This window comes from Globicephala melas, chromosome 12 (assembly GCF_963455315.2).
Source record: "Globicephala melas chromosome 12, mGloMel1.2, whole genome shotgun sequence".
Lineage (NCBI taxonomy): Eukaryota > Metazoa > Chordata > Mammalia > Artiodactyla > Delphinidae > Globicephala > Globicephala melas.
Genome location: NC_083325.1, coordinates 13,232,418 through 13,249,097, shown reverse-complemented (window position 1 = coordinate 13,249,097; position 16,680 = coordinate 13,232,418). Strand labels below are relative to the sequence as shown.

At 38.7% G+C, this 16,680-nt stretch overlaps 1 protein-coding gene across 6 annotated transcripts in view; it reads right to left on the bottom strand.

Annotated features, from left to right (window-relative positions):
- The window catches only part of EIF2AK3 (eukaryotic translation initiation factor 2 alpha kinase 3), a 101,485-nt gene that overhangs the window by 46,088 nt on the left and 38,717 nt on the right, over positions 1-16,680 (bottom strand). For all 6 annotated transcript variants that reach the window (XM_060309252.1, XM_060309250.2, XM_030837413.2 and 3 more), the window contains exons 5-14: positions 16,058-16,292; positions 15,311-15,473; positions 14,189-14,329; positions 13,098-13,220; positions 11,624-11,844; positions 11,135-11,247; positions 7,681-7,803; positions 4,919-5,068; positions 2,487-3,264; positions 53-220 (exon numbers count right to left, since the gene is read on the bottom strand). In XM_060309252.1, the coding sequence (XP_060165235.1) occupies positions 53-220; positions 2,487-3,264; positions 4,919-5,068; positions 7,681-7,803; positions 11,135-11,247; positions 11,624-11,844; positions 13,098-13,220; positions 14,189-14,329; positions 15,311-15,473; positions 16,058-16,292 (2,215 nt within the window). The remainder of the gene's footprint in view (positions 1-52; positions 221-2,486; positions 3,265-4,918; positions 5,069-7,680; positions 7,804-11,134; positions 11,248-11,623; positions 11,845-13,097; positions 13,221-14,188; positions 14,330-15,310; positions 15,474-16,057; positions 16,293-16,680) is intronic.

Sequence of the window (16,680 nt, the reverse complement as noted above, 5' to 3'; positions counted from 1 at the left end):
CCACCCTAATTAAGAATCTATTTATTCCTCAGAAGGAAAACGAAAGGCTCACCTGTTCTGGGCTCATATACAGCTTGGTCCCCACTTGTCCTGTGTGTCTGGCGTACCCTGGCATTGGGGTCAGAACCAGCTGGTCTTCTTCATCCTGGTCCATTGCAGTCACCAATCCAAAGTCTCCAACCTTGACCACATCATCCATTGTAAAGAATATGTTGGAAGGCTGGAAAAAAATGAAACAGACAAAAGCGTGGTGGGTGCGTATGGAGAAGGAAAGTGAAGAGAATTATTTAAATGACTACAGAAAATAAATACAAGACACTAGATATTCTCAAGCATGTTTCTCTTTACAATGGGCTAATATGAAAATAAAAACAATCCTTCGATGCTAGACAAGTACTGTGAGTAAAGAAGGGGCAAGGGTAGCAAAGGGAGTGAATATTTATTGAACATCTATTTATTTATTTAAATTTTATTTATTAATTTTTTGGCTGTGTTGGGTATTCGTTGCTGTGCACGGGCATTCTCTAGTTGCGGTGAGCATGGGCTACTCTTTGTTGTGGTGCCGGGCTTCTCACTGCGGTGGCTTCTCTCGTTGCGGCTCTAGGCTCTAGGCACAAGGGCTTCAGTAGCTGCGGCTCGTGGGATCTAAAGCGGAGGCTCAGTAGTTGTGGCGCACGGGCTTAGCTGCTCCACAGCATGTGGGATCTTCCCGGACCAGGGCTCGAAGCCGTGTCCCCTGCATTGGCAGGTGAATTCTTAACCACTGCGCCACCAGGGGAGTCCCTGAACATCTATTTAAATAAATCCTTAGAGATTCACAGTCCCTAGGGTCTACGGTACTTAAACCTCAATCTCATTATTCTATATACTCTCCCTTGGCAAGCTCCTCTACATTTATGACCTAAGCCATGATAATAATAGTAATAATAATAATAGCAAATGCATATATAGCACTTGCAATGAGCCAGAAGTTGATCTAAGTAGTTCATTACTATTAACTCAAGTAATACAATGCTTTTAGTCCTATTGGTCCCTCATTTCACAGATGTGAAAACTGAGGCCCAGAGAAGTTAAGTAAGTTGCCCAAGGTTACCCAGCTAGTAAGGGGTGGAGCAGGGATTCAAACCCGGGCTGTCTGGCTCTGTGAGAAAAGGACTTCTGCTCCACTGCCATGTGTCCAATTCTTGCCCTGCTGTAGCTAATCACTACTATTTGGTGAATGAACGAAACAGACTGATCTTCGGGCTTGTGTCTGGGAGGGGAATGTAGGCTGTCAAGGAGAATAAGAGCTCTTAACTACAATCTTGTGTTGCCTCTTCTAATACAGGCTCCCATATACCCCACAACCCCCGTCCCGAGTTCTAAACTCTCATATGCAACTGTTCATAAGATACATCTAACCACGGGCTCCTCAAACCCGAAATCCCCTACATGAAATACATCGTCTTTCCCTAGAGCCTACTCTCAGCCCACATGACCACCATTCATAGCCCTTGAAATAAGGGAAAAGGAAGCCATTGAGCTCACAAAATTGACTTTCACTGGGCTTCAAATACTGCCAGACAAAAAACATTTTATTGCAAAACTCCAAAACCATCAAAGTACCATCATACACTTCATTGAAACAATGAAGTGATTGCATATAATCAACATCTACGGTGATACCCTCCTACTTTCCCTCAAATAACCTTGTAAGAGAGACAGGGTTAGACTGCCTTAAATTTCATCTTTCCTCCCTTCTCCGTGCTCTGCTGTCAGCTGTTATCTACCCAACACTAACAGACTTTTTTTTTTTTTTTTTTTGGTTCTCCAGCATCTTTCCATTGCCCTATGCTTCCACCAGAAGTATCCTGATGTGACTTTGGGAACTCTCTTCTTCCGGGCAGCAAGTCCATGGCTCATATGGGATGTTACCTGGAGGTTGCATCCAGAACTTGCATGCACCAATCAGCATAATCCCAGCCTCTGGCCAGGCGACTGGTTTAGGGACGCATATGTGTTCCTGGCTTATCGATTAGAAGAAAACCAGGTAAATCAACTATACTCCAATAAAGATTAATATAAAAAAAAGCTCATTTAAATGAAAAAAAAAAAAGAAAACCCAGGACTTCTGATCAATAGCAGGGGAAAGTGACACTTTTCTCCCCAACACCTCCAAAAGACTTAATACATGGAGCCCTGAGAAATTCTGGCAGCTATGCTGAGACTGATACGTGACAAACACGTGACCAAAATACAAAAAGGTTAGAGGGCCTAGGAGGTTTAACATTAGGCTCAATGATAGGTCAGAATGAGCACAATACATAGTTTTTCAACTGGGAATATGTATATATATAAAAAACTCAATCACTTTGCTGTTCACCTGAAGCTAACACAACATTGTAAATCAACTGTACTTCAATAAAAAGTAAATAAATAAAATAAATGACTTTAATAGGAAAAAAAAACACATTGAAACCCTTGGGTGATGTTCCACAAAAACAGACCTTGAGGTCCCTGTGCATGAGCCCTTTGCTGTGCAGAAACTCCACCGCCTCCGCGATCTGCAGGAAGATGTGCAGACACACGCTCCTCTCTCTTTCCTCAATGGTGCAGCGGCTGTTCAGCCAGTCTTTGAGGTTTTCCTTTCTGCACAGCTGCATCTGGATGTAAAGATACACCTTCGGTGAACTGGGTTGGAGTTTTTCCACAGAGTTTTTAGTGAGATCTAAACTTAAAGTGGTTGGTCTTGAAGGAGAAATAGACAAAGTAGGTTCCGAGGAAGACTTGCTACTGGAATGCTGGACTGCAGTTAGTTTATCAGCACAATGGTTGCCAATAGGCGGTCGGTTCGTTTTGGGCTCTTTGCTGGATGCGTTATCACAGCCGGAATCTTCAAATACTATAGAAGAGGAGGTTCGCTCCCTTGACCTTACATAAGGGGAAGCTTCAGAAGGACAAAGTTCAAAAGAGTGTCCCTCATCATTGCCATCCCTAGTACCGTCTTCCCCCTTGCAGTCTGTAAGGCAGCTGTCCTGGAGGTTGCACACCGCGTCCACCGACTCACTCGTGTCTCTGTGGTCCATTCCGGAAAATTCCAGTGGAGAGAACTGGCTCTTGGATGAACCTGTCTGGCCACAGGAAATCCCGACTGAAAAAGACCTACTGCTTCTTGGAGAAGGGGCTATGATTTCAACGCGTTCCTTTGTAGAGAAAGGATCCATTCTGCATATTTTAACGGATGGTGCATCCGCGGGACTAGGAGAGGTGAGCGGCCAGTCTGTGCTAAGAGTGGGAGAAGTACAAAGGGATGAGAGTGAATACGTGTTGATTAAATTATGTGAACTACATCCTTTGTTTGCTTATTTATTGATTAATGTGTTTTTAATGAAGTACAGTTGACTTACAGTGTTGTAACTACATGTTTTGTCTCCAAAGCTTCAACTATAATAAAGCCAGTTACCAAGTGACAACATGGAAATTCAATGAAAACATGCCACACGAGACAAAGAACATCACAGCCCATCCATTCCTGAACTGGAAATCTTGGTTTTAAACTGGAAACAGTTCTCTGGGACTGTCATGCCCAGAACAGCCAAGGCCTATGTGCAAAACACAAAGCACAGAGGAAGACCAAGGCCAGACCCCTTGGTGGCTGTGATTCGGAAGCCCCCATCCCAATTAGGGCTTGAGACACAGGGTCACTTCACCTGGTCCTTCTGTGGTTTGGCTACTGGCTGTGTATATAAGTGTCACTGTAACTAGGTACCTCATGTGGATCTAGGGCTGTGTTTGGTACTTTTAGGCAGGAATTTTACTCCAGCTCTTTACTAAATAGTCTATTTGTAGCCTGCTTTCTTTTTGTTCTCATTGAGTAGTTTTTAAAAACACCTTCCTTCCTAGAGAATAGCATATTTAACATGGGAATTATCTTCAGGTTGCCCAAGTTCATGGGTTTTTTTGCTTTTTGGTTTTTGGCCTCGCTGTGCAGCTTGCGCGATCTTAGTTTCCCGACCAGGGATCGAACCTGTGCCCTTGGCAGTGAAAGTGAGGAGTCCTAACCACTGGACCACCAGGGAATTCCCATAAGTTCATGTATTTTTTTTTTTTTTGATGTGGACCATTTTTGAAAGTCTTTATTGAATTTGTTACAATATTGCTTCTGTTTTATGTTTTTTGGGGTTTCTTTTTTTGACTGCGAGGCATGTGGAATCTTAGTTCCCGGACCAGGGATTGAACCCACACCTCCTGCATTGGAAGGCAAAGTCTTAACCACTGGGCCACCAGGGAAGTCCCAAGTTCTTGTGGTTTTAACTGCAAATAGTTTAAAACTACTTTAGAAAGGAGTTGGAAATTGCTAACTACTAAGAAAGTAAATGAAAATTTAAAATAAAAAATGGAGGGCTTCCCTGGTGGCGCACTGGTTGAGAGTCCGCCTGCCGATGCAGGGGACACGGGTTCGTGCCCCGGTCCGGGAAGATCCCACATACCGCAGAGCGGCTGGGCCCATGAGCCATGGCCGCTGAGCCTGCGCTCCGCAACGGGAGAGGCCACAACAGAGAGAGGCCTGGGTACCGCAAAAACAACAACAACAACAACAAAAATGGAGACAAAAGCAGACAATATCTCTTATTGAGAAAGGCTACTGTAAATCCTTCAGTGAATTATAAGTCATAGAGCTCTATCTACCAATGATTTTAGAAATTCATGTTCTGGACAAAAAAGAAAAAAAAGTTCATGTTCTAAAAACTAAATCAACTTTTCACTTAACAAGTGACTAGAGAATGTTCCAAAACACGATGACAGAAACAGTAATCTGCTGTTATTTTTCTTTTAAAAAAATCATCTCTAAAGTTATAGAAAGGATATTTTGTTCATGTAAGCCAAAAACTAGCCTGAAATAAATACTAGTTTTGAAGTCTATGTCTAACCAAGTTACCTTTCATCTTTCAGCCAAATTTCATCCATTTTTTCTTGCCACTTCTCTGGTGGTGCTTCCAACCAAGCATTGAAATATCTAACAATTCCTGGGTGTTCAAGCTTGGCTAAGGCTTTAACTTCTCGCATGACCTTTTCCCGAGCCAATTCCCTGAAACAGAGAAACAATGAAGACCCTGAAGGTTGCTCGAATCTGAAGAAGCAATCATACCAAAGACAGTACAAAACAATAAAATAAAATTCTCCCTTGTTCTAAAACGGGGAACAGACGAGTCAGCCTAGTGGCATAATTCTAAGAAGCCAAAGAGTAAATAAGTCTTTATTAGAAAAAAATGTGTATTTATACTATTTCTTTTTTCTTCCAGAAATAAATGCTTACAAGTACATCTATCCATTCAAATAAAGAGTTCTTAGCTGACTCAAAATGAATGACTAAAGACCCTTGAAGATAATTGCTTAACGCTTGTTAATTAATAGGGGGATGAATAGGTGGAAGTGAAGTATTCAGAAAAGAGAGCTCAGCCTGGCAGCTCCGGAGGATGGAGAAGGACCAGCCCGACAAGGTACAGACAACAATCCGAAAGGCTTGTACGAGCACCTTTGTCTGTTTAAACTCAACTACTGAATATCATAGGCAATGATGTTTAACCAGAAAAGCATCTGGATTTGATCTTCTGCTTTGACAGCTTTTCTGATGGATCTAAGCTCACATTCTAGGGATCCCACCATCACCTGAAACAACATAATAAATAGAAGTTATATCCTCTTCCGTCCCCAAGAGACAGTCAGCTACTCCCACTTTTCTCTCTGTGTTTCATGACTGTTAATGGTCCCACCCTGAGAATCCTGGTAGGTTTCTGAATTTTCCATATTCAGTGACCAAATCCTATCAGCTCCTCCTTTGTAATTCCTGATACTCATTCCTTCCTCATCCATCTCCACTTCTGCTGCACTAATGCTCTGTATCTTAGGACTGAACTTCCGCAAAAAAAAAAATCTCCTAATGAACACGCTTGTCTCTTACTACATACCACCTCCACTTTGATCACGTCATTCTTCTGCTCAAAGGCACAACTGTCTATGGAATAAAATCTAAACTCCTCTGCTTGGCATTTAAGGTGCTGGAACCCATCTTTGCCATCTTTCTTCCATACTCCCCTTCATTCTCTTTTTTCTTTTTGGCTGCACAGTGTGGCTTGTGGGATCTTAGTTCCCTAACCAGGGACTGAACCCATGCCCGCTGTGCTGGAAGGGCAGTCTTAACCACTGGACCGCCAGGGAAGTCCCTCCCCTCCATTCTTACCCTTGCTCCACTTGTGGCAGAATCCTCAACTAACCTCTACATCCCCTGCAAATGTTTCCCTAGAGCCTATGCTCAGGCCATTTCATGTACTTGGCCATCCCTCCCCTACATGTGTGTCCACCAAGGGACAGGTTACCCCTGAACACGGCGCAGACAACACTACCACCACAAGGCTGGCTTTCCTTGACTGCCTTCGGCTACCTCTGCACTTTCTTCATGAGAAGCTACTTACTAAATTAAACCACAATCACAGTCTTCCTGGCTTTGCAGTTATTTGAGTATATATACAAAGGTCTCAAATAGTTATAGATTCTTGAGGGCAGAAGCCTTTCTTAATTTTATATCCTATGTGGTACTTTGTACATTTCAACTACTCAAAAATTATACACCAAAGAAAAGAATTAGTCCCATAGTACTCAGACTGTCCCATTCCTATGTCCCTATCTGTTGGACAGCATGTTTAACTGCTAATTAGGAAGACAGTCCAGAAATTAGTGCACATTTAATCAAGAATCCACAGGAGGCTTCCACAATAGATGAAAAGGACGGTGTTACTGAAAGCCCATCATCTTAAGCGTCACACTGTTCTGAGCCCAAAATTCCACTTCTAGGAATCTATCCTAAGGAAACAGACGTGATCAAAATTTTATATAACAGATGAGCAATGTCAAGTTGTTTTTTTTTTTTTTTGGCCGTGCCGAGAGGCATGAGGGATCTTAGTTCCCTGACTAGGGATCAAACCCATGCCCCCGGCAGTGGAAGCATGGAGTCCTAACTAATGGACTGCCAGGGAAGTCCCCAAAGTTATTTTTAATTGCAACAAGTTGGAAACCTAAATATTTAAAAATAAGAAATGGTTAAATGAGACATGGCACAAGTATTAATTGGACTATTTTCCAGTCATAAAACACTTTCAGTATATTTTAGCATTTCAGTAACATACTCTTAATAGGAAGGAAAACACTGAGAATACAATGAAGGAAGCAATAAATAAAACTGTATTGTACTGATAAGTGTGCTAAGAACTAGGTAAATTTATGACCAGAAAAAAAAAAAAAAAAAAGAAAATAACTTAAAATGTTAAAAGTGTTTATTACTAGGTAGAGTAGACACGGATTGTTTTTTGTTTTAATACTATTCCTTATTTTCCACAATAAATATAGATTATTTTTAAATGGTGCTATGTATTAAAGTCTATAGTTATTAAAATTCACTATGGGAATGCCCTGAGTTGTTAAGAATCAAAAACAAGGGCATATTTTTTAAGTAGATACAAAGCAGTCAAAGTAGATGACATTTTTAAAAGATAGCTAGTTACCTGGTAGTACTGAGAATATAAGATTCAGAAGGTCAGAAACTCTGTTTTCTATAGTCTCTATGGAGTATAGTAAGGACATATTGCCTATGAGATTAGATAACACAGTCCTAGCTCCAAGTTTACTAAAAGTACCATCCATTACCTGTTTGGGAGGCGGATTCTCTTGATAGCATAATTGCAGTCATCAACTTTGTTTCTAGCTTCAAAGACAACTCCAAACCCTCCACGACCCATGCACTGAATCGGTTCAAAATCTGTTAGATAGCTTAAAAAAAAAAAAAAAAAAAAAAGTAAATTTTACAAAGTTTGTAATAGTTTTAAATTTTGTACTAATAGTTCAATCTTATTTTATGATATGTAAAAATGTATAAACTAAGTTTCCTAGAACTTATTTTAATAGAGTGCAGTTTAAATTCTAATAGCATTCTTTGCTTTCCTGTCTGTATAAATGAAGCAAAGACATTTTAATTTTGCCCCTGGGAATTTTATAAAAAATTTTAAAACTTCTGCTTAATGGGGAATCACTTGTTAATCACTTATTCTTACAGCAATTTTAGTACTGTTCTGTCCTATCCAATACTTTCCATCATCCATCAAAACAGTTTATCCTTAATTCTCTAACCTTTTACCTCTTGTGGCATTCTGTATTCAAGCAGAAAATGTATTTTCATCTTATGCCAGTGCCTGTATATTTTATGGAAAACATTTAATCAGTTCCATTACATTTATGTACGTTTTTAGCCAGAAACCTTCTCTAGGAACCAAAGCTATCTGAAATTCGCTGGGGTGCCTCAGGAGTCAGTGTGCTCATCACCAAAGGTATTTGGACAGAAGCTAACTCACCATCTGGCACTTACAGATGGACCTCCACTTTGTAGCCTATGTCCCCTGGTGACCTCTCTGATCTGCTCTGTATATTCCAGCCAACTTGCACCAGGCTCTCTAACAACTTCAGAGCTTTTGCTTCTGCTATTTGCTCCAGTGGGATGCCCTACTTCTTTGGACTTAATAAAAAAACTCTATTTTTCTTTCATTCTGCTCATCTCACCACCTCTATAAGGCCTTCCTAGACCCCTATCTTAATGTTCTTATAGCACTTTGCACATACTACTTGGAACTGTTTAAACTTGGTCTCAATATTTTGCAGTTATTTATAAGCAGCTTTCTCTCTCCACTACTACCGAATTGTAGGGACCTTGACTGCAGGAGAGAATTCTTTTTCCTCTTTGTATTTCCAAAGCCTGGGCTCACCTGGCAAATAGAAGGTCTAACAAATATCTATCGAATAATGCATGAATTAATAAATGAATGAATGCACGCATGCGTGCTGTGGAAGACATTCTTCCAGCCGTGTGAGAGGGAGTTGAATTAGATGATCTTTGGTGTCCCTTAGAAGGCTAACTTTATTACTTTATGACTTGCACACTCATATTAATTTAGCGGTTCGCTCAGCTTTAGAGCATGGTGTTAAGGAGGAGAGACAATAGATCCCAACCCTCCATGGGCCAATTACCTTCACAGAGAATGAAGAGTAATGATCTGTATCCCTAAGAATAGCTAGGCAAGGTACTTGAGTACAAATCCATCTCCCCAACTGCAAAAGCCCATGAAGTTCTTGTCCTACTCCTGGAGAGCCAACTGAATTATCTTCCTACATTAAAGAAAACACTCATATGAAAATGGATATATCTTTGGAAAGGAGAAACATCTTATATATGATTACAGCTTTTATAAATATAAGTATCATCTTGCCTCAGGTCCCAACTTAGGACTTAAATTCATGACTGAATCCAGAGCTCATGTTCTTAATAATGCCTAGAACATAGTAGGCACTCAATAGACGTCAGGTATTATACAGAGCTCCTGTATTTTTAAAAACAATCAGCTGTTCTCTTCATAGTGAATAAAATGGAAGGAAAATTGAGTCTAATTCAGTTTTAGAGTACATTATTCCAATTCTCTTCACAACAGCCTTACAAATATATGCTTAATCACCATACCCCACTCACCCTCCCATCTCCACCTGTCTCTTACTCATGATTTATTATGACGCCCTCTTGAATCATCACAGCCAGAGTTAGTTACTTATAGCTCATGGCTTTTTTCCTTATATGTTTATGTTTTCTCTAGTATCACCTTCCCCGGTAGACTTTAAGCTCCTCCAGGGGGTAGGACCAGTCTTTTTATTTCTCCCAAAGCCTGAGATACTGCACAGAGTTGTTCAGAAAGATGCTGAATGAACGATGAATGGCTTGGGTACTGAACTGCCCATGGAGTTGACAGGCCCCTCTCCTCTCCCTCACTATAAGTCAGCATTTTTATTAGCAAGGGTATTAAAGCCCTTACCACTTGCTAGTCACCTAGTACGTTTTGCTAAAACATACGGATTACAGCCAATTCTCAACTTTTGAGAAGATGGTATGAATGCAGCTTAGATTAAGTCCATAGATAATCAAAATAACCCACATTTTAGCTGTAATTTTCCATCTTTTCTGTCATAAAGCCATTTCCCTAGATATTTATTAAGCAGTAAGTTTCATATAGAGCTTCTCCTTGTCCCTGTATCATGAAAGTGCTAATAAGCATGATATCAAAACGAAGGGGAAAAGTAGCAATAATCCATGTAAGAAAATTGAACCGCAGCACCATTCCTTGTCCCACAAAGCATGAAAATCTGTACACCTGACAGATCTGCTTACAGATTTTCTACTTTTATTTTACTTTCAAATTATTTGAATTGGCTGATTTTTAAGTAACCCAACTCCCTCTTCTGTTTTTAAAAATGATCTATTCTATTGGTGTATTTCTCCCCAGTTTTCTGCTTCTTATTTTAGACAAAATAAGGATGAAATAAATAACTGAGGATTAAGTAACATAGGAGATTTATGCCATATTCCAATAACATAAAAATTATTGTTTGGTATTAATGCCAAGCCCAGTACATGGTAGACCCTCAATAACTATGTCATCTGAATAACAACTCAATTCGGTGGCTGTAATTCTTTTTTTTCTTTTCCTTCCAGTTTTATTGAGAAATAATTGACATACATGGTGGCTATAATTCTAAACTTTTATAATGCTCTACTTCTATCCCTCTTCTATACCACCTTGAATCAGTTTAAGTAACTTGAGGGATATGTCTGTTTTATTTACCTAGTCATACATTTTTTTTTAAAAAAATTAAACAATATCTTAGTTTAGAGGTTGTTTCTTCTTTCTTAAGTGAAATACAGTCGGCATACAGTATTATGTAAGTTTCAGGTGTACTACATAATGATTTGACATTTGTATACATTATGAAATGATCACCACGACAAGTCTAGTCATCATCTGTCCCCACAGAAAGTTACTGCAATATTATTAACCGTATTCCTTATGTTGTATATTACAATCCCTGTGATTTATCGTATAACTGGAGGTTTAGAAGCAGATGTTGAACGAACAACTATTCTATTCTTCATCTATGTCACCCACCACTCCCCCTCTCCCTTCCGAACCATCCATTCGTTCTCTGTATCTAAGGCCATTTCTTCCTGGATTTGAACAGTTAGCATCAGAAACTACAGCACACATACATTTTATGAAAAGACTCATACCGTGATACGTATCCAGAATTTTTTATGTCATTCCAGCTACTGTCATTCGCTTCTCCACTGACAGAATCGTATTTATTTTCAGTTTGACACTGAGTTTCAGATTCTTTCCTTTGCTGATAAGGTGGGGGAGACAAAAAGTCACTCTCAGTACAAAGCTGAATGGAAGTTAGCTAACAATATTAGGCTATAAAACACTGAAGAATAAATAATACTGAGAAAAATAAATGTATTATAAGAACATAAAACAACAGCATTTCCTTTGTCAAAGGGAAAGGGCATGATCAGGGTGGAGCCAGACTGCAATGGGTAGAGGAGTGAAGGGGACAAGGACGTGGAGGCAAGAGTATGGGCAACAATGATTTTAGGGTAAAACTTAAGGAAATGGACCCCTTGCTCCTCACATGCACACACGCACATGCGCACACCCCCCCCCAAGTTTTCTATAGTCCCAACACTTTGAAAAGGATGAGATTCTAAAAAATGTCTTACTCTGTGAGGATGAGGATGGAAGAGTCTGCGCACAATGAAAGTTGTTGCTACGATACAAAACAGAATGGTTCCAACTATTTCTTTCCACCAGTGTAAGAGGAGCACGGGATCCTTTTTGCGGACACTCTTGCTGTAATTCGGGTTGTCGAGAAATCGGACTGTGATCTGTGTGCTCCGTTTGTTCCTTTCCCTCTTGTAGTATGGCAGGTAATAACCATTATCTTCAACAACAAACATTAAAAGTGGTTTTTTTTAAAAAGATAAACCAATATAGTTCCACCTTTAATTGCTAAAAATTATCTAATTTCCTATGACTTTTAACACTAATTCCTTTTTCTAAAGTTTCATCTCCTCTTTAGCACATCTTTCTATTGAATAATAAGACTAAAAACAACCCTTAAGGGATACTCCGTTCATTATCTCATTAATAATTCAATCCTTTAAATGCAAAAAAGAAAAAAAAATTAGATAGTACTCAAACCTCCTTTGCGGATTTGAAACTTTACTTTCATTTAGCATCAACAAAATATCAAAATTTTACCATGACGAGGAAAACATCTCCACCGTGCCTCTCTGGTTCCTTTCAGGCTGTCAAAATGAATTTGTCCTAGAAAGCAGCCTGTCCTTTTCACCTTCTATTTTATACCACATGGGCAGATTACACAATTCTCTTTTACCTTGTATTCTCATCAATATCAGATAGACAGCTGTCTGTAGTTCAGAGCTCTCTGATTTTCGTTAAATCAATTTAAATTCTACAGTAATTTCCCAGTTTTATCATCTAGGGTAACTGATGAGGAGTCTATGTTTTTGCCTAATGCAGATCTGAGCAATTTTCTTTTTTATATCCAACTGTTCAAAAAATTTTCATAACTGAATATATCCTAACTTTAAATACACAGGAATGTGTTTCACGTCAAATGTCACCTATTCTTGACTTTTGTACTAATTTTCCTCGTCTGAAAACAAAATTAAAATAACCCCATTTTATAGCATTTTCACATAGCTCTATGGGAAACACCTATCTTCTTCGTTATGCAGACTGATATTATATAGACTATATTATATAAGCTCATAACTAAATAAGAGCTAATAACAAGAACTAATGCTTATTGAACACTATTATTTGCCAGGCATGGAGCTAATTAAGACTGTGCATTATCTCATTTAGACCTTATCACAACCCAATAAATAGATATTAGGATTACTATACCTTTGTTTTACAGATGAAGAAACAGAGACACAGGTAAGTTAGGTGTGCCCAGCCTAGCATGTGGCAAAACCCTGGCAATCTGTCTTTTGAAGCCTTGTACCCTTGGCCACCATTCACAATACCTGCCTCCCAAGATATTTATTTTCTGCCCTCCAACTGGCTACTTTGCATTTGAATTCTATTAATTAATTTCAAATTAATAAATTAAAATAAACAGAAAAATAAAAACAGCATTTTCAATCCAAGTGGAATCACACTTACCATATGGATACTGCAAGATTGAAAGTGCACCATTACTGTACTCTTCGTGAGAAAACTTATCATTACTAAGACATTTGTCAAATTCATCAGACCCCACCAAGACAGGAGTTCTGGAAGGAGAATCTAAAAGAAAACGGTAAAATCTTAACTGTTATGACTTTAATGAAAATGTGTGTGCCCCATTCATCCAAAACAAAGATATTCAAATAGCACAGCTCAGTTCAAATATGTAAGTCAAAAAAACGGCCCAACGTTCTTTCCCTTGAAAAGCACGGTCTTGTAGAGAGATGAGTCATTTAAACGAGCAATTAAAATATGATGTGATATATGTGTTAAAAAACATACACAAGGTACAGAAAGATGGCTGAAGGAAATAGATGGCTTAGCATTTGGATTCAACTCAATTTGAGTATCTCAAAGAACATGATGTGATAACCAGATGTTTCATAAATATTCTTTTTTTTTAAAAATAAAGTTATTTATTTTAGGCTGCTTTTGGTCTGCATTGCTGCGTGCAGGCTTTCTCTAGTTGCGGCGAGCGGGGGCTACTCTTCACTGCAGTGCACGAGCTTCTCATTGTGGTGGCTTCTCTTGTTACTGAGCATGGACTCTAGGCGCACAGGCTTTAATAGCTGTGGCACGTGGGCTCAGTAGTTGTGGCTCATGGGCTTAGTTGCTCCATGGCATGTGGGATCTTCCCGGACCAGGGCTCAAACCTGTGTCCCCTGAATTGGCAGGCAGATTCTTAACCACTGCGCCATCAGGGAAGTCCCATAAATATTCTTAATATAAATATGTTAAGAGCTAAATGATATCAAGGCGTGGTCAGAGAATGGTTAAAGAGTTTTTCTAAGCTGTCTAGAGAAATACTTTACTGACATTGATTTCTATAGAAGTAGCTGCTGTTTCAATGAAATCATGTTCTAAAGGATAATTAAAATTCATTAACGTCTGAAATACCTTCCCAGTTTATCAGAAAATACAGCGTATATAATAGTTGTGATCTCTGTGATACTCAAAACTAGGGCAAAGCCCATGATTAGGCCTCTGAACATCTTAATAACATTTATAAAAGTTCATAATTCACTTACGAATTAAGGGTTTCCATTTAATTGTTGGCAAAGGAATAATTGCATTTTCACTGTTGACAGATTCCAAGGCCTTGGGACTCGTAGGAAACTTTTCTGAAATTCTGACTGATGACTGCAGATACAGCTGGCCTCTGTACATTCCTGAATCAACCAGAACACTGTCAGTTAGGTTTAGAATCAAGCACTGATGACTTTTTTTTTAAAAGGTTCACTTTGATTTAATAAAATTAGATGAATTCCAGTTATTTATTCATGTGCTACACAGCTCTTTTCAAAGAATCATGCCTGAAGCACTCAAATTTGACCCAAAGGTTATTCAACAACAACAGGGGAGGAAAGTTACACACAAGTTTCAGTGTTTCTCACTATATAATTTTTGGTAATTACTGAAAAACTCTTCCAGTAGGAAAATTCAAACAAAAGAAATCGTTGTAGTCTTATGAAAGTAACAGCTTAGATGAGGTAACCTTTTCCTTAAGAAAACCTAAACACCTATCATTCAAGAGATACTGCTAACAATTCAATTAAATACTATCATAACACGTGTGATATGTTATTTCAAATTCTTGCATTTCACTGAGATTGAGGGGCGGGTAGCGCATTGACAGGGCTTAAAGAATTTTATAAGTATCTGACCACAAAACTAGTTCAAATAATTAAATTTGAGGGTTTTCAAAATGTAGAACATTGAAGGCTTTCAACCGCCAAGCAGCACACCAGAATTTTGTTTTAATTTTTCAGATAAGTTGTATAGATGCACAGAAAAAAATAAACATACCTTTAAGGGGGAGCAAACTGATACAGATGCAAATACAAATGTAGAAAGTTTTAGACTCTGAAGATACATAAGTAATGTGAAATCATGCTATGTAATGGCAACATTTTTAAGCCTTTCAAATATAGGTCTCAGAGAAAAAGAACCCGCTATAGTAATTAAAAGTTTCAGAATTGGATAAATGAAAGAAAATTGCAGGAATAGAGATCAAAGTACAAATCTTAAGGCCAGAGAATGTACTTAGGAATTGAAACTACTACAGGCACACCTGAAGTAGGGAGAGACAACGTAGGAATAAAATCTAGATGTCAACATGTACTACTGCTAGATAAGAGATACCCACTCACCCAAGTAAACACTGTTTTCTGTGGCTCCTCGGGCGGCTTCTACGATGTCTTCTTCATCCTCTAAAACCCCGTCATTAGTGGTGTAACTTGTATCATCAAAAAGACTGATGGGAATGACTTTGCCATCCTTAACCAACCAGGCAGATGCAATGGGAGTACAAAACTAAACAAAAATGGAAAGGAAATTTTAAACAATTTCAAGCAGTATTTCTATGTATCCCAACTCCTGAAATACCCTTTAAAACCACATATTTCTTTACAAATTTTCACTTTTCCAGCTTTACTGAGGTATAATTGACGAATAAAAAATGTATTTATGGTGTACAGTGTGATATTTTGATATATGTATACACTGTGAAATAATCAGCACAATCAGGCTAATTCATATATCCATCATCTCACGGTTATTTTGTATGTATGTGTTTTAAGAACATTTAAGATCTATTCTCTTCATTTCTGTTTAATATTCTGAGGAAACTCCATGATGTTTTCCATAACATCTATGCCAATTTACATTCTCGCCAACACTGCACGAAGATACACTGTTGTACACTGTTCACCAACATCTTCACCAACCTTTTGACTTTTTCTTAATAGTCATTCTAACACATCTAAAATCACAAATTTCTTAGAGCACAGAGAACAAGCTGAAAATCCAAAATGGCAGTCACTTCCTTCTACCCAACATGTTTGGTCAAAGTGAGAAGGAAAGAAACATATTTATAAATTCTCAGTGGTTCTAGGTACCTGGTATTCCCACTCCAGATGTCCTCCTTTCTTACTAAAGGCCATAACTTTCCAATCAGCAACGGAGACCTTTATCACTGTGTCCATCACGGCAGCTTCCTGTTCTTCCACGTCTGAAATAATTTTAGACTGTTCTTTGTTTCCACTGGGCTTTAAGGTGCTTTCAATAAATCCGGCTCTAGTTTCCATGTCTGGAATATACCGAAGTTCAAAGTGGCCAACACTGAAATTCCACCTTAAATTTACAAAGGTGTGTTTTAGAAATTTACATTTAAATAAAGGACCAAATAATTAAGAACTCTTCTAGAGTGAAGAAGCAAACACTAAAATTTGGTGATGAGAAAAGGAACAACTCAACACAATCTTCTGGAAAGGAGCATGCTTGCTGATTTATGCCACAAGAGGGCGTAACTTGGTTCTGACCCTTTAGAAACAGTGGTTCTGAGAGTTGTGACCTGACAACGGCTACAGGACAGATTTTTCTCTTGAAATTAACAAATGTTCACATTTCTAAATCAGGGTAATTTTCTCAAAACACATCAGTCACCCTAAAATAAGGTAGCTTGCAGTCTGCCTTACTTCTTAATTAAAGTCTGACACATTTTGTTCAAGTGCAGAGAAAT